Source organism: Astatotilapia calliptera, chromosome 17 (assembly GCF_964374335.1).
Source record: "Astatotilapia calliptera chromosome 17, fAstCal68.1, whole genome shotgun sequence".
Taxonomy (NCBI): domain Eukaryota; kingdom Metazoa; phylum Chordata; class Actinopteri; order Cichliformes; family Cichlidae; genus Astatotilapia; species Astatotilapia calliptera.
In genome coordinates, this window is record NC_137438.1 from 39974195 (window position 1) to 39990284 (window position 16090).

Below are 16090 nucleotides of genomic sequence, written 5' to 3' on the forward strand. Positions count from 1 at the left end.
ATATGTATGTGTTCTGAGGCAGCTAGCAAAGACGGTGTGTTTCTCACCCGCTGATTAATGCTGTCTGTCAATTACCTCTAGATCCAACCGTGCTGTGGAGCTTCCCCCAGGACCACACAGACCAGGTTGGAACACATTCTGCTTTTTCATTCCTCTGTCTGTCTCTCCCCCCAAATCTTCCCCTGGTTCAATGTTACAGACAACCTCTACCACCTCCTCTTCTCACATCTCCCTTCCTTCCTTTTCCTAATGCCCTCACTCACCCTGCCATCCTGTGGTAACCTTCCCCAAAACCTACCACCACCACCTCCGCCGTTCCTTCTCTCTCTCCCCTCCTACTCTCCGTCTCACTGCACGTCTGTTGTTGGTAATGAAAAGCAGTGAGCAGGTCTTCAATAACTGACGAATCAGTAATTATCATGCAACCGTGACAGGAATGCGCACCTCTGTTTTCCTCTCTGTGTCTCGTTGTCCTCCTGTTTGCCTTTTGTTTCCATTTATTGTTCATTCGAAATCGGAAATAAAAATAAAACATCTGTTTTGTGCTCTTTGGCTCAGCGTTCTGATACAAATCACTCGGAGGGTTGGTGTCTGTTACCAGTTTGTGCGACTTAAATTCCAAATCATACTCCGACTTTATTTATTTTTCTTCACTTTAATGGAGTTTCTCACCAAAGCAGAGAACGTGGGGAAACCATTTGTGCGATGAAGTTAAGCAGTCAGGTGATCACAGGTTCGAACGGGCTGCAAACTTTAACCGTTTGAAGTCTGAGTCTGCCCAAACGTCCAGCCGCTCAATCCTGGGTTTGCTCTAAGGATGCACCAGTGCTATATGGCAGACATTAACCACAGGTTCACATTAAATACACGTTGTTTTTGGTTAAAATGCAGTGCCGCGCTCTCTCATGGGACGCCTTCGGTCCCCGAGCCTCATCACTCCCTCATTGGTTCAAATAAGAACCAATGAGGGAGTGAACGTGACCTGAAAACCTTCCTTTTTAAAAAAATACTTTCTCTTTATTGATTTTCATCTTAATTTACTTACAGAACTAAAGAGGGCAAGGGAAACCAACACATTCACATATGTTCACATATTCCAGAATACACAACGCCTTGTTTTACTTACACATATTACATATTACACAGGTGCATGTTCCATTCAAACAGATTCGCAGCTGTCCCTCTGCATCACAGAGGTATCCGTTTCTAGTCTCTTGACGTATAACGATCCCATCGTTCCCAAAGTCTCTCTCCTTTCTCCTTCTGTAGCCGCAGTGAGAGGGTAATCAGTTCCATATGATGAATTGTGTTAATAATGTCTATGACCAGCTTCTGTGTGGGGGGGCTCCTGAAAACCTTCCTAATGCTAGTCACAGCTTTTCTCAGCTTCTCACGGGGAAATTGTGAACTCTGGATTAAATATCGTTTCATTTAAAAGTCTCTTTACCCTCAGAAAAACACAGCAGCCCAGCGGGGTGTCGTGTTTTCTCTATTAAACCCAACTTGATCAAAACAGTAACGCAGCCTTTAACAACGTGCGTGTGCCCATCATCGGCGAGCGGAGGCTGAGAGAGAGAAGACAGGACGGGCTGTACATTGTGTTCGGTGCTAAAAGCAACCACAGAGCAGATCCTGGAGCCGGATGGCTGGACGGATGACTTTGGGCAGCCTGTCAGCTGAGAGGAGGGAATAAACAGACGTGTAGCTGATAGACTCCAATATGTGGCGAAGGTTACGATAGACTTCAACACAGCAGCATAGCTAGTGAGTTTAAACAGCTCTCCTGCCTCTCTGATCCACTTTGAGAAATAAACTGAGTTGTAGAAAGATGCTTCAGGCGATGTCTGCCTGCCCCACAAGAACCAGAGCGTGCTATCAGAGTACGAGGTAAAGGCAGTGAGGGAATGGGAGAGCGAGCAAGAAATTACACACTTGCAGAGGGAAGAACAGGAAATGGAAGCGAAGGGGGGGAACTGAAATGAAGACGTAAACATAGGGCCAACACGGTTTTTGTGTTGACGCGGGCCTCGTGCATCCTCTCCAGCCTGGCTGTCCTTTTTAGCCCCCCGCAACCTCGCTTTTCTTTCATTCTGTTGTCGACCAGATCGTTTGTGTGGATAAGATGGCCCTTAAGATGGCCAGTTAGCCTGCTGTGTACAGAGGGATTGGCCCTTTCCCCCGTATACATAAAGGCTGTATTCACGGGCCTCATTACCAGGATTAAGGCTCCTTTCCTCCTTTGTGGCTCTGAGGGCTGGAGTCCTCTGTAGCCACAGTCTCGCTCTCTTTCTGTGGCCCGAGCTGGCCGGCATATGGCGGCAGCAGCCAGCGATCTCTGCAGAGGGGCTCGCAGCTCAGAGCGAGGCCTCCTTTTGTTTAGGCCGTTATTGTTGCTCAGCGTAATGACATTTGTAGGCCGTAGGATCAGGGTGGAGGGGTTAGTCTACCCCAGGGGAGAAGGGGTAGAGAGAGGAAGAGGGAGAGAGAGTGGGATGGAAGGAGGGGGAGAGGCAAAGACATGCAGACAGACAGGAGTGTGGATTATGGAAATATGAATTGATTTTTTTCTCCTGTTCAGTGGTAGAATAGAAAGCTCAAAGGAGAACAGACTGCAGGCTGGCATGCCGGGGTGGTGCTAGGGAAATGTGAAGCGAGAGGTGCTCGCTCCTTCTCTCCCCCCAACACGATTTCTCTATCAACCCCTGAGACTTGTGCCCTGGTCATCCACAGATGCCATTTGGACAGAGAGAAGCAGAGATGGAAGAGAGAGAGGAAGGGAGGGAGGGGAGAGAGAGGAAGGGAGGGAGGGGAGAGAGAGGAAGGGAGGGAGGGGAGAGAGAGGTGGCTAAAGCATATATTTGAATCATAAGAAGGACTTTTTTTTTCTTCTTTTTTGCAAATGAAGCAGACAGATGGAAATCTGTCCGTTTCCTCTCAGATCTCATCCCAAAGTAGTGGAAAACACACACACACACACACACACACACACACACACACACACACACACACACACACACACACACACACACACACACCACAGTGTGGTATAGAAGGCCCACTTCTGTGTAAAGAACAGAGGATAATATGATAAACACTCAGCAAGTTCCACCAACAGAGGACCAACTTGCAGAAACTGTCTGCAGCTCCACCATATTTCAAAATGTGAAGTTAGTCACTCGGACACTCCCTTCTGCAAATTTTCTGTGCTTTCGAGTGTAAAACTCAGTTTTCCATCTCAAACGCTGCAGTTTTATTTCCTTGTTTTTACTTTCACTCTGTTTAATCAGTTAACCAGTTTAACAAATAGTCACGTAGTCGAGCCCTTTAAGCTTTGCATAAAATGAAACGCATGAATCATCTCGGGGAACGAGAAGTTTAAGACTTAAATTTATGTAAGTCTGGAAAAACGATGAGACAAGGATCCCAGAGCAGAGTCGATGCATCTCCACCAGTCCACTTACCTGGACAGCGATTGGTTGGAAAAATCTGATTTATTTTTAGTAACTTCGAAACAGAAATCCAAATTGACCCAGCATCCCCCCCAGTGGGAGTGTTTCTGTTATCCATACCATTTGATATCAAGAGAATTGTTTTCCTTTTTCACTAATAATAGATATTTGCACGTATGCTTAAAGGTTTGTGTCGGGCTGTTTCATACCTGCTGAAGATGATTGTGGCAACTGAAACTAGTTGTTGTTACTCTCAGGAAATCCACGGCTGAGTCGATTTCCTGAGTGGTCTTATCTTGTGTTTGTAATGATGTTCTTTTCTGTCTTGTTGTGACTGTCACATCATCTCCATCTCTGCACACAGATCTGTCCGTCCTCTCCTTACGCTCCCCTCTGGTTCATCAGCCTTCATGTTTCCACAATCCTTCTCTCATATTTCCCCTCATGAGCCACTGTTGCATGAAATTGCAAATTATACACACGCAGTATCTTTTTTTTTCATCCACTCTGGGTTCAGCATAATATCAAGAGAGAAATAAAGGAAATATTGAATTATGAATAGTTTTTACTGCAAGGACTTCTTTTAACTATTAAGGTTGATGTTAACTCTCCGTGGCTATTCCACACATTTTACTGTAATAAGGAAGCTTTGATCTTCCTGCTACAAACTGCATCGAGTTGACTGTAAAACATGCTGTTTTTCATTTATGCCAAGGCTGCGGTTCAAATTCGATTTTAAGGAAATATCTGTGCTTTGATACATCGCTATGTAGAAATCAGGTTTTTATTAAATGCATTCTGGGACGTATTCTGTGGAGAAATGATAGTAATCCACTTTTCCTCTTCACTGTGTGCGTTTCTTTTGCTGCCATGCAGTTTTAAGTTAAAATGCGCTTTGTTTCCTCGGTACAGACCTGCTGTGTCTTTGTGTGGATTCACAGCTCAGGTTTGCAAAATTTCATCCGATCGAAGGATGGATGTCCAAGGTTGACGTTTGGTCATGATACGCCTCTACGTTTGGCATGAACCAAACACGGCATATTACGGTTTGGCGATATATAAAAATTTTCCAACCAACAATCGTCAGTCCGATAACCTATGGAAGCCCGTTTCTGCCAAAAAAAAAGTATCTATAACTCGAAATTTCGAGAAAATAACTCAGAATTTTGAGTTATGGATTTGTTTTTTACTTTTTAGTGGCGGAAGCAGGCTTCCATAAATAACCGATGATAGGCGACTTTTTAATGGGCGGAGCAACGTAACCTGATGGGCTGATTTGCGCATTTAGAATTTCTAAGCTTTGTTTGGAGGGAATATTTTACCTTCTCTTCTTCTTTGTTTCAGGATTAATGTTGACGAGAGAGATGAGATTTATAATGCAGCTACTTTTTGGATTTTTTTTCTTTCTTTTTTTTTTTTTAAATGTGCCAAATCACACAAAAGGCTGAACTTTACATCAGAGATTTTTTTTAACGTGTGCTGGAAGAGAGACTTTTTTGTTTAATCGTGTATTTCTTGTTTCCCTCCTCTCCATTCTGTTTTTTTAATTTAAATAAAATGTTTTGGGGGTTTTCTGAACACCGGCTGCTGCCGTTCTTTCTTTCTGTTATGAGTTTCAGTAAATGAATCGCTGCTTTTGCTTGTAGCTGGAGATGTTAAAACAGCGCTGTTATTTTTTCCGTTGACTGCTTCTCTTAGCTTCAACCAACCTTAATAGCAAACTTACTTACAAACGATGGGCGAAGGGCTCGGCCTATCGCCGATTGTCGATATATTCGTCCAATCTCCCAACCTTACGGCAGACCAGCACCTCGCACCAATCGTCGAGCACGGTGGTGTGAGGAGAGGAGGTGATCTGGGCATGTTGGAGTCGTTGAGTTGACCATGAACCTCTTTGTATTAAAGACAGTTAAAGTATGGCCTAAAATTGGGTCATAAAACAGGAAATAACGGCGAGCACAGCAGCAGATCTACGACCGAACGGCTGAGACGGGGAAGAAAGATGAAAGTGCTGCGAGGACACTCAAACTGAAATGAGGGCAAATGCCCACAAACCTCAGTCAGCTAAAGATTATTCACAAACATGTCTGCCTGATACAGTCGATACAGAAAGTGTACAGTACTACACACTGCTTCTGCATTTGCAATGATTTAATTTAATATTAATGAGAGTGTAAACTGTAATGTTGTTGTTCATCCCAGTGTAAAGATGACTGGGTTATTTTCACCCTGACATGGAAAGCCTTATAGAGCTATTGTCTTTGTGGTTCTTTAATTGTGACCACCGTTGTCACTGAGATGTCATGACTTCAGGCTAAACTTGACGTGTTTCCCCGTCACACAGTCCTGTATATCTGTCTCTGCTGGAAAGCTCGCCGAGTCATCAGCCAGACAGGAAGAAGGGGAGGGACAGACAGAAGAAGAAAAAGAGCGAAGAGAGGCAGCGGTCTCTCGAGGCTTCATCCTCGGCAGCTTTCAGCGTTGCTCTGACACCGTGCTCCATCAGGACCGGCTGCCTGACACGCCGTGATTGGTGGCCACAGTTCTGTGGACTTGGCCCTGGGTGGGGGAGGCAGGGAAAGGGAGGTCGATTGGATTGGTGAGACAGCAGCGGTCTGAGGGATGGAGGTAAAGCGTAGGAACCGGTGGACATGATTGGTGACTTCAGCCCTGAGGGAACTGAGGGTTGACCCCAAGGAGAAGAGGATAAAGTGGGCGAGAGCGGTGGTGAAGGAGTCCTTGTGGGTGTGCGAAGGCAGGGCCCAGACATGCTTCAAGACGATGATGCGTTGCTGTCGGTTGATGCCCAGTGGAGCAAAATAGAAAAGCAGTAGGAGAACAGATGGATATAATAACAGGAAAGTTTGAATTAGATCAGTGTAAAAGGAGAAGACGGCGACGGAGGTTGGAGGCACTGTTGTAGATCACATGGTCAGCTCGCAAACCTGTGAGACACTGTTGTGAAAGTCTGTAAAAACATGGGAATTATTACCTTCTTTGGGTTTACACGTATGGAGAGGTGTGTGTGTGTGTGTGTGTGTGTGTGTGTGTGTGTGTGTGTGTGTGTGTGTGTGTGTGTGTGTGTGTGTGTGTGTGTGTGTGTGTGTGTGTGTGTGTGTGTGTGTGTGTGTGTTGCTCAGCGTGTCACAGGGCCTTGTCTTTCCCCTTCACTGCACCCTGACAGCAGTGTCAAACAAGGCCTCATATGATCTGTGTATGTCTTTGAGAATATGTGTGTGTGTGTGCGACTGGGTTGATACTGTTTTTATTCTTCCTTCTAACCCTTTTCACCTCACATCCCTCGGGTGTTCCAGGGTCTTGCCTAATGGACAGTCTCGCCCCACTAAGCTGGCCTTTGGCTCAGGCACTGAGCTGGACGCCTAACTAGGGGCCCTTTGTTGCTCATGGGTCTTGATTGCACTGACCTCTGGGCTGCCTTCCTGGGAGAAGAAGAGTAGTAGAGAGGGAAAAGGAGAGCAGGGGAAGTGTTTTCACGCCCCGTTGCTCACATCTCTCCTATATCGGCGAATGACTGGCGAAGAGAAATCGGTAGGAAAGAACTGTTGGCTGTTTCCCAACCTGCAAGTGAAGAGTAGTGGATTCAGCTACATACACAGATGTATGCAGTTAATCTGTACATTATCTGAATTCACTTTAGGAAGAACAAACTAGTAGGTTTATTATATTCCTCCATTTTATACGTGCAAGCCGGGAAGCTGTGCTGGAGGCAGCTGTTGCACACGTGGCCACGGCGAGGGAACAGAAATTTAGAAACGGGGAACTGGGAGAGTTTTAGCAAAAACATCCTTCCACCTCCTGCTGCACGGGTCATCGGAGGTCTTTGTTCAGGGTAACGTGCTGCTATCTCCAAACAGGTTCTGCACATGAATCTCCGTCGTCGCATTTTGTGTTGAGCTGCCGTGTCTGGACGAGCTTTGGTTGTTTTTGAAGAGACGCCAAAAAGCCGATTTTTGCCTGCTGTCAACACAACGTTGGATAAAAAGTTTACGGCTTTTCTTTTAGGACTTCTAGAAAAAGATGCCATTAAATGTGTTTGAACACTGAAAGGATGCTCCTCAGAGTCCCAGCAGAGTCGCAGCCAGACAGACTCTGGACAGTCAAAAGAACGAGACCCATGCGAACCAGCTCATGTACATATACTCAGCTATAATAATCACAGTGATAATTTTCAGACAGTAATTGGTTGTGCTGCCATTAAACTTGAAGCCCTCCACTTTTCAACAGCATCCTTTCACCTCCCGACTAAATTTAGGCAGAAACGAGTCATTTTTTCTCTTTTAGCTCAGAAATGAACATCATGGATGTCTGGTGCTTGCTATCGTCTGATGATAAATTTATCTGTGGTCGTAAACCTGTGACCTCCTCTTGAAACAGGAAGTCTTGGCCTGGCTACCCAGAAGTCCCCAAATACCGGCCGTAATCTCCAGAGTCTGCCGACTGCAGCCGATGAGTTCCCAGCTTGAACGTATGCAAACTGGCTTTAAAGAGACCCTCAGATTCTCATCTGCTCATCTGCTAACTCTTTGTGTGTTATGGCCGAACTCACAGATGAGGAAACGAATGCTTTACACTTGCAAACAGGTTGCTCCTGTCAACCAGGAAAGCCTCTTTTTAATGGTTGTAGACGACGGGCTCACCCGAACTGCATACCGCTGTTGCCAGGAGAGCTATCACACGCACAGCAATGTGGCTTAATTGGGCATGCTTTTTTTTTTCTTCCCTTAACTACCCCATACAAGGCACAACCAGCAGCCACGAGTCAGAGACAGAAATGGCAAAAATGACAAATGAATAGGGTGTAAAGGGAGAGAAGGATGGAGAGGAGAAGGAGGAAGAGGAGGACGCAGCGATGCCCCGACCCTCTCTGCTAGATTCCTTGTACATCTGTCAATGAGACGTCCACCGCCAAATGTTTAGGAGCCGGTGTTGCACTACTGCTCCCCTGCTGAGCTTCAGTGTATACATTCTGTTTGTGTGTTAGTCCGTGCGTGTGTGTGTGTGCGCGTGTGTGTCGAGAGTGTGTGACGCCATGTGTTAGAGGCAGGCCCACATCAGGGTTCATACAGTCGAGCTAAGCCCGGTGGGAGTTGAAAGCTTAAAGAAGGAAATCCCCCCCCGGCTGCTCAGTGCACGCACACACACATGCGCACGCACACACACATGCACACGCACACACACCCACGCACACACACATGCACACACACACACATATGCTGTCTCTCTATATCCCGCTCCCTCTCCTCCTGGCACTTCATTAATGAAACCCATGCTTGTATGTTTGGGGCATATGCAGCTCTCTTGGCCCAAAACTCTGTGTGTGTGTGTGTGTGTGTGTGTGTGTGTGTGTGTGTGTGTGTGTGTGTGTGTGTGTGTGTGTGTGTGTGTGTGTGTGTGTGTGTGTGTGTGTGTGTGTGTGTGTGTGTGTGTGTGTTAGGGGGAGATGTCTCACTCCCCATCACGTGGTTATATATTCAGTGGAAGATCTCAGCAGAGGCATAATACTGCTGCTCTCCCCTGTCTGAGCCCATCTGTGATATGTAGACAGGACATCAGCAGGACAGGGTATTAGCACTGGAATAATGTGCAGTGTTATTGTTGACGCCGCTCTCCGAGCAATAGCCCCCCCCCCCCCCCCCACCCCCCTCGTAACATAAATGCACCCATTGAGGAATAAACTGAAAATAAATTGGTGTAATACAGTAGGTGCCATGTACTGACCCCAGTAGAGTGCTTTAAAATTGGAGGTGACTCATTTACAGCTGTTGGCCATGGAGCGAGTTTGGGGGTTGGACAGACGGCGGTTAAGGGGGTGTCATGTGTTTTATTATTACTGACTTATAACTGAATTCATCCTGCGTGTGTGTTGTGTCCTAAAAGTGTAGAAAAGCAATCAGAGAAACGGTTTCCTCCCCTTGTTGGATCTTACCGAGGACATTCTGCTCGTGGATGCAAAGTGACGTCACGTTTGTAGTCGAGGGGTGCTCGGCCTTTTTTTAATTCTTGCTATGGTACTTTGGGCTGCTCGTTTACTGCAGAGGGTCTCCACAGCAGGTAGCTTCACTGTTTGATTTGGACGAGTTTTGTGCCGGACGCCCTTCCTGACACAACCCCAAAGCGTGTCTCCGGCTGTAGAGGTGGCAAATTCACATATAGTAGGAATAGGCAAATGCGACTGTCAGGTGTTGGTAGGTGCTTTAAAAGGCCGCAGGATCAGTCTGCCAGCTTTAGCACCATCTGAGCTGTGGCTCTGACAACATGGGGATGTTGTTAATCAAAAATAACCTCCTTCAGTCGAGACGCGCCGCACCAGAGGGGGTCACTGGGAACAGGAACTCGTAGAGGGAATTAGAAAAAAAATCCAGAAGGGCAAAACTCCTTCTTCCCTCCATCTCCCTCTCCAATCAGCCGGGGCAGAGCGAGCAAGAATGTGAAAATGTAACGCCCCCGTGTCAATTTGAAAGTGCACTTTATAGGCTCATGTGCCCCTCCACCTCTCTCCCCACCGCCTCCCCATCCCACTTCCCCCACTATTCTCAAGCAGCTCTGTTGCTTTGGTCCGGCTCTGAAGGCCGTTCTTATTACCGGCACAGAGTGCAGGTCAGAATGGCAAGCCGGCAGCATACTATTAAAGCCTAATGAAAGGAATCTCTGCAGGGTCTGAGGTCTGCAGCGGCCAGAGGAAGCTCTGCCTCTGCCCATTGTTCTTCTGCTCGTCTCTTCTCTCTCATTTTTTAGTTTTTTTATTCCATCGCTAAATCTGGCATCTCCCCCGTCTCCCTGTCATTTCAGTCCTCTTCTTTGTCTTGTCCGTGCTCTACATCTGCTGAAAAATTCCCCTCTACATGTGTTTGCATCGGGCATCTCCAATCTGATGAGCTGCCTGGAAAATGTAAGCGGAGACATCTTGGAATCGTGACATGAAACTCCCTCAGATAAGGAAATGCATTTGCGACATTGAGCCCCAGCATAGACTCGTTCATGGACGCCGAACTTAAAGGTCAAAGGGCGTCCTCTTTCTGTAACTTGATTAACACTTTTCCATTTTTCCTTTCGGCGCTGAGTTCTTGGACACGAGCTGCCTGAGACGACACTTTACAGCAACCACCACAGTTTTTATCTTCTGCCTAGAAAACAATTGAATCATTCAGGAAGATGGAGTGGCTCGGTAGCCATTATTGGAAAAAGTTACTTGTATTGATTGCTTGATACTTGTAAAGGACTGCATTAATATGATGTAGTCTATAATTTGACAGTAGATTAATCTTTCGTTCCTTTTCTCAATCTATTGGTTTAGAAAATTGATTGAACAGTGCATACAAGGTGTTTGTGCGGGAGGCCACAAAAATCAAGAATTTTGATTGGGTCTAGTTTGGTTTGGACAAACGAAGGCTGGGTTTATGTGTCTCCTCCTCTCTGTGCTTCTGTCTCAGTAAAGTCTCCTGTAAGCTTCAGTATCTGGTGCAGTTTGGAGTTCATTGAACAAACAGGAAATTGTTCAGGAAGTTTGCTGTTTACAGTTAGATCACAGACCTGCTCTCTGACGGCAGTCGTCGGGTCGCCAGTCGCTTGGCGGCTGCAACAGTTTCAAATCCACTGCTGTCCCCTATCAAGGCTTCATACAATCACACATTTTTATTCTGCATTATTTATTTTTTCCTCTCTCTCTCAAACCAAGGCTCAGCTGTCCTTGTGCCTTTACACGTTGCAAATGAATGCATATCCATGCAAATTCTTAAAAAAGAAAGGCTGAGAATTTGAATATTTTGCTTAAAGCTGCACCCAGGTCGACCCTGCCATTCGGCATTTGAAAGCAGCGTGTCTGTTTGAATACTGAGGATCTCTCTTTGTCATGTTCGCCAGAGGGGCCGGGTGAGCGAACCAGCACCGGCAGGATGGGCAGAGATCGGCTGGGTAGCTGCACACAGACAGACTAATTGGGAAAAGGGGGGCGAAAGAGGGGACGAGGGGTTTCGGTGAGGGCGAGGAAGAGGTGGGGTATGCAGGAAGGGGGCAATCGAAGATGACGACAGGGGGGTTTAGAAGGGAGGTGAAAGAGGACGGAGGCTGGGGGGGATGGAAGGAAAAGAGGAGGTGATGGAGAGGGCGCAAGAGAGTGCGAGAGGAAGAGGTGAAGGAAGGGTGAGTTTAGATACTGTGCTTTCCAGCACTGATGTGTTAGCAGCCCTGCTGACTATTTCATTAGACTGCTGAGGGCCGGCTGGATGACCCGAGTCCCTACCTGCTGCAAAGCGCTGTGGTCTTATAGCGCGTGTTTGACACACGAGATAACCTTGCAAAAAACTGTTTTCTTGCACTTATGAAAGATTCACAGGAAGTGACCTAAAGCAGGCCCGTTCATGCATCTCGTTGAGGAAGACGACCCACTTGGGTCATTTTAAGAATCTATTACAGTTAAGAGATTGTGGATTTTGCTTTTTGAGACGTTGGTGTCACACTGTGTACGAAGGCTCCTAAAGATTCAGATTCTGCCTTTTTTTGCTTTAATTTGCCTAAAATGAGTTTTCCTGACAAATAATTCATTAGCATATTTCCGTTTTACAGGTTTTTAGAAGTAAACATGTAGCTTCATGATAGTAGTTCAGATTTACTTGATTGCAGTTTCAGTATTTTGTGGCTCCGTACCTTTTAGGATGCTAATAGTGTGCGTTTACATACTCAGCGCCGACGTTGTTAGCCTGTTGGAGTAACTCACGACTGGTTTGTTGACTCGTACACATTAGCTGACCGACGCACCGAGCGTGTTTCGCACTTCTGTAGCTGTGTCGTCATAGCGACGCACAGATGTGAAGCGTTTTCGAGCACGTCTTCCCAGCTTTAATCGATGTCCATGTGGTTAAACTCTTACTGTAAAGGCCTGACTCTGGTGAGGTAATCGCTCACAGCGAACATCTTGTCCGCATTATTTTTGAGTTATTTTGTTTTTCTTTAGTAATACAGCGCAGACTTTTCAAATCAGTCTGCACTTCTAATTGCATTACCAGGAAACGATAACTTAACTTTGACCAAGAAAATAAAAAAGTAGAAGCGGACACCGCGTGGTGAATTTATACAGTGAAAGACTAAAACGGTCCAGCATGCTTTGAAAACAGCTGACAGTAATGTAAAGTGTGTCTGAATTGCAGTAATGGGCTAACACGCACACACACAAAGAAAGCCCTGCGATTTAATGCTTTAGGGTCTGATTCTAATATAAGTATATCTGTGTTACATTTACAAATTTGCCTGCCACCAGTCTCCATTCCTCCTAAAGCTGCTCTCTGTCTAGAAGGCTCTAGGGCCTGCTGAGCCAGGCTGACTGAGACGGGTAGCTAGCAGCATTGATCTGGCTGCAGTAGCCAGGGGAATATAAAGCAGGGCAGGGGCTTAAAGTCCTGAGCCCCCCCCATCCTACCCCCAGGGAGGAGTCTTCGCTGCATAGGGAGAGGGCCATGAACTGCAAGCTGCTTCTCATTCCCTCCTTTCTTTCCTCGCCTCCCTGTGCTGTTGCATCCATCCTCCTCCACCTCTTCCTTCCTTCTGACATTCACTTTGTCACTCTCTCCCTCTGACTCCTTCCTTTTCTCCTCCACCCTCATTCCTTCTCTGCCTTCATCCACATTTCTCTACAACACTTGTGCTTGTCTGCCTCCGTCTGTGTGCAAGAATATGGGAAAGTGAATGTTACTCATGAAGTTCACGCTCGAAACGAAACACGTGGCCGACGCTGACTTTAGCATGTAGTCTGCATTTTTCTTTCCTCGCTGTGATCCTGAAAACCCCGCCCCCCTTTTTAGCAACCGCCCAGAAGAAGAAGGTGCACAGGTGTGTGTGTGTGTGTGTGTGTGTGACAGCCAGGCCCACACATTGTGATCTGTTCCACATCAAACCTCTCAGCCCCCAGTGTTTTGCTCAGCCATATATAGCTACAATTACTTCTAAAGAAATTAGGGTAGAGCTGGAATAAAAGAGAAGTTTAGGTCTGTTTTTTTTTAAAGTAGAAATGTAAGAGTGTCGCCCTGCTCTCAAAGTTTGTTGCTCTTCCCTCCTGTACCGCGCTGTTCTGTGGGGCTGCAGTGCAAAGCTGCACAGTGCTGCTGCGCGCTGTTGTAGTGTTGTGGTGCAGTGATAGCGCGCTCGTCCGCTGGGGGAACCCAGAGCATTCTGTCTCACTGAGTGATACCCCTGTCTCCACTCACGATAAACAGCGCACACAGACACACACACAGACACGCACACACAGACACACACAGCAGTGTCTGCCAAGCCCAGCCTAGCAGCAGATTCTTCCCTCACACCCGCCTCCCCCTCTCGCAAAGCTGCAAATATATTAGCTGCCTCTTTTTCTTTTGTCTTGGGAAAATGGCAAGTGGGGGTGTCTACATGTGTGTGCGGTTGCGCACGTGTGTGCTTAGTGTACTAAGAAACTGTGGCAGAACATCCCCTTTGTGCCGTTGGTGTTTAGATATCCCTGTGGTATAGGGCCCAGTCATGGTGAGAGAGCTGCAGATGCCTTAGTTCCCTGTAATGCAGGTATGATGTAGGAAGAAGAAATACAGACTGACAGATGAGGCAAAGGAAGATTGCGAGCTGAAAATCACATACAAGCAGTCGATTTCTTTGGTTAAAACAGAAAGAAATATTGGAACAGCAACACTGTTGGGCTCGGCATAAAGGGTCGATTCAAACACACACACTCGCACGCACACGGTGCATTTTCCTCCTCTTATTTCTTTTGGTTCCCAGCCAGCTAGACTGTCCAAGTGAAGACTTCTGATAGTGAAATCTGCAGAATATCCTCTACAGTGGGGACACCGATTCCTCGTCTGTTTCAAACGATTTCAACAAAACAAACATAAATAAAAAATTTCACACAAAATGAGCCTTAAAAGCAAAAGATGTTCGAAAGTCCCGCCCCTAATATTTAACATGACAGTTTTCATGAAGAAAACATCCATTTACTTTGTTTGCAGATGGAGGCAGAAATCTGTGGCTATGGTTACCACAGTTACCTAAATGACAGTTTAAAGGGACACTTATCAAAAAATGTTTCTATATTTAATACTTTCTGCACGAGGGACGTGATGGTGTCATTGACAGAAGTGACCATCGGTGCTAACGAGTCAGAGTTACACCGGCGTATCGAACTGAAGCCTGAATGGACGTGCACCAATTCACTGACTGTCGGCTAAAGCGAGCAGCTACGCTCTTATTTTAATGAGCACAACAAACATTCCCAAATCTTTTTCTTCTAACCAGAAAATCTTTCGGATTTGGACTGTGTGCAAACTGCTGCCACCTCATGACAAACTGTGGTTGGAATAAAGAGCAAATCAATTATTGGAAAACAACAGATGAATGTTAAAATACATGTATGATTGAAAAAGGAGAGACGACTTCTTCTCTGACATCAGAAACCATATTTCAGGATGTGCCGCACAATCCTCGGCTGTCCACTCGGTGTAAATACTAAAGACAGCAGCAGTGTCTCCATGCTGTCTGAGACTTAATGAATATATATATGAGAGAGAGATGGATATATATAAAGATAGAGGGAGCGAGAACATGCCTGCTGCTTTTATGTCATATCACACACGCACAGACGCATCACTTCCTCGTGGTCCTGCGTGAGATCAGAGTCGCAGCAACCCCTCAGCTGCCACTCAAACACAGATACCTGGTGTGGGCGGGGCTGCGACGGCTCAGAAATCTGGCAAGTGGAATGTTTTTATTTGCAGGAGAACGTGTGTGTCTTTGCCCGCGTGTGTGTGTCTGTTTGGCTGTGTGTGCCATATGCGGTGCGCCTGGGAGGGCTCTCTGCAACATATTGGTGTGCGTACGTTAGTGGTTAATAATAGCAGCAAGCACATACAGCGATGGCAGCTCTGATGTGTGTGACAGTTTTACAGCTGCGCACACCCAGAGACGGTAACGCACGTGTGCGTACACACGTATGTACACGTGCGCGCACACACACACACACACACACACAGACCTCACTGCCACTGAGCCCTTCGTCTTTGCTGAGTTCTCGATTTTATCACAGATCCTGATGAGTAAAAACAACCACTTCCCACCCACCGTGCCTCGCCCTCAGCCCCTCCCCTCATCCTCCATATGTGGGCAAATACAAACATATAGCACAGTTAAACACACACACACACACACACACACACACACACACACACACACACACACACACACACACACACACACACAAATACACAAATGTGGAGTCTTAACCACCCTGGAAGCAGCCGCTCACATACGTCGTCCTCTCAAAACGCACGCCCGTTCAGCTCATTGTAGCTGTGGGAGTGTTTGTGCTGTGCCAGGTGGCAAGTTTAAGTTTTGATGGGGGGGTCAGCGACTGCTCCCTGCAGAAGCACAGATACCCAACCTGTCCTGGCAAGCAAAAGAAAGGGAGCGAGGGGGAGACGGCAAGAGAGGCCAGAGCATAGCAGAGGGCCACCCAGTCCCCGGGATCAGCCTCAGAGCCTGGCAGAATCTGGCCGAAGCCGAGAGAGCGACCTGGCGCCAGGTTAGCAGGCAGAGCGGGGACGCTCGGCGGCTCTGTGGCCGGTCTGGAGTGGCTCACCCATATGGTGCGCCGCTCTGTTCCT

The 16090-nt window shown here is 46.8% G+C and overlaps 1 protein-coding gene across 5 annotated transcripts in view; it reads left to right on the top strand.

Moving 5' to 3' along the window:
• The window catches only part of dennd1b (DENN/MADD domain containing 1B), a 93050-nt gene that overhangs the window by 19977 nt on the left and 56983 nt on the right, over positions 1-16090 (top strand). For 4 of the 5 annotated variants that reach the window (XM_026147432.2, XM_080292137.1, XM_026147433.2 and 1 more), the window contains exon 3: positions 82-125. The exons of the other annotated variant lie outside the window; for it this stretch is intronic. In XM_026147432.2, coding sequence (XP_026003217.1) covers positions 82-125 — 44 coding nt within the window. The remainder of the gene's footprint in view (positions 1-81; positions 126-16090) is intronic. 5 annotated transcript variants of the gene reach the window in all.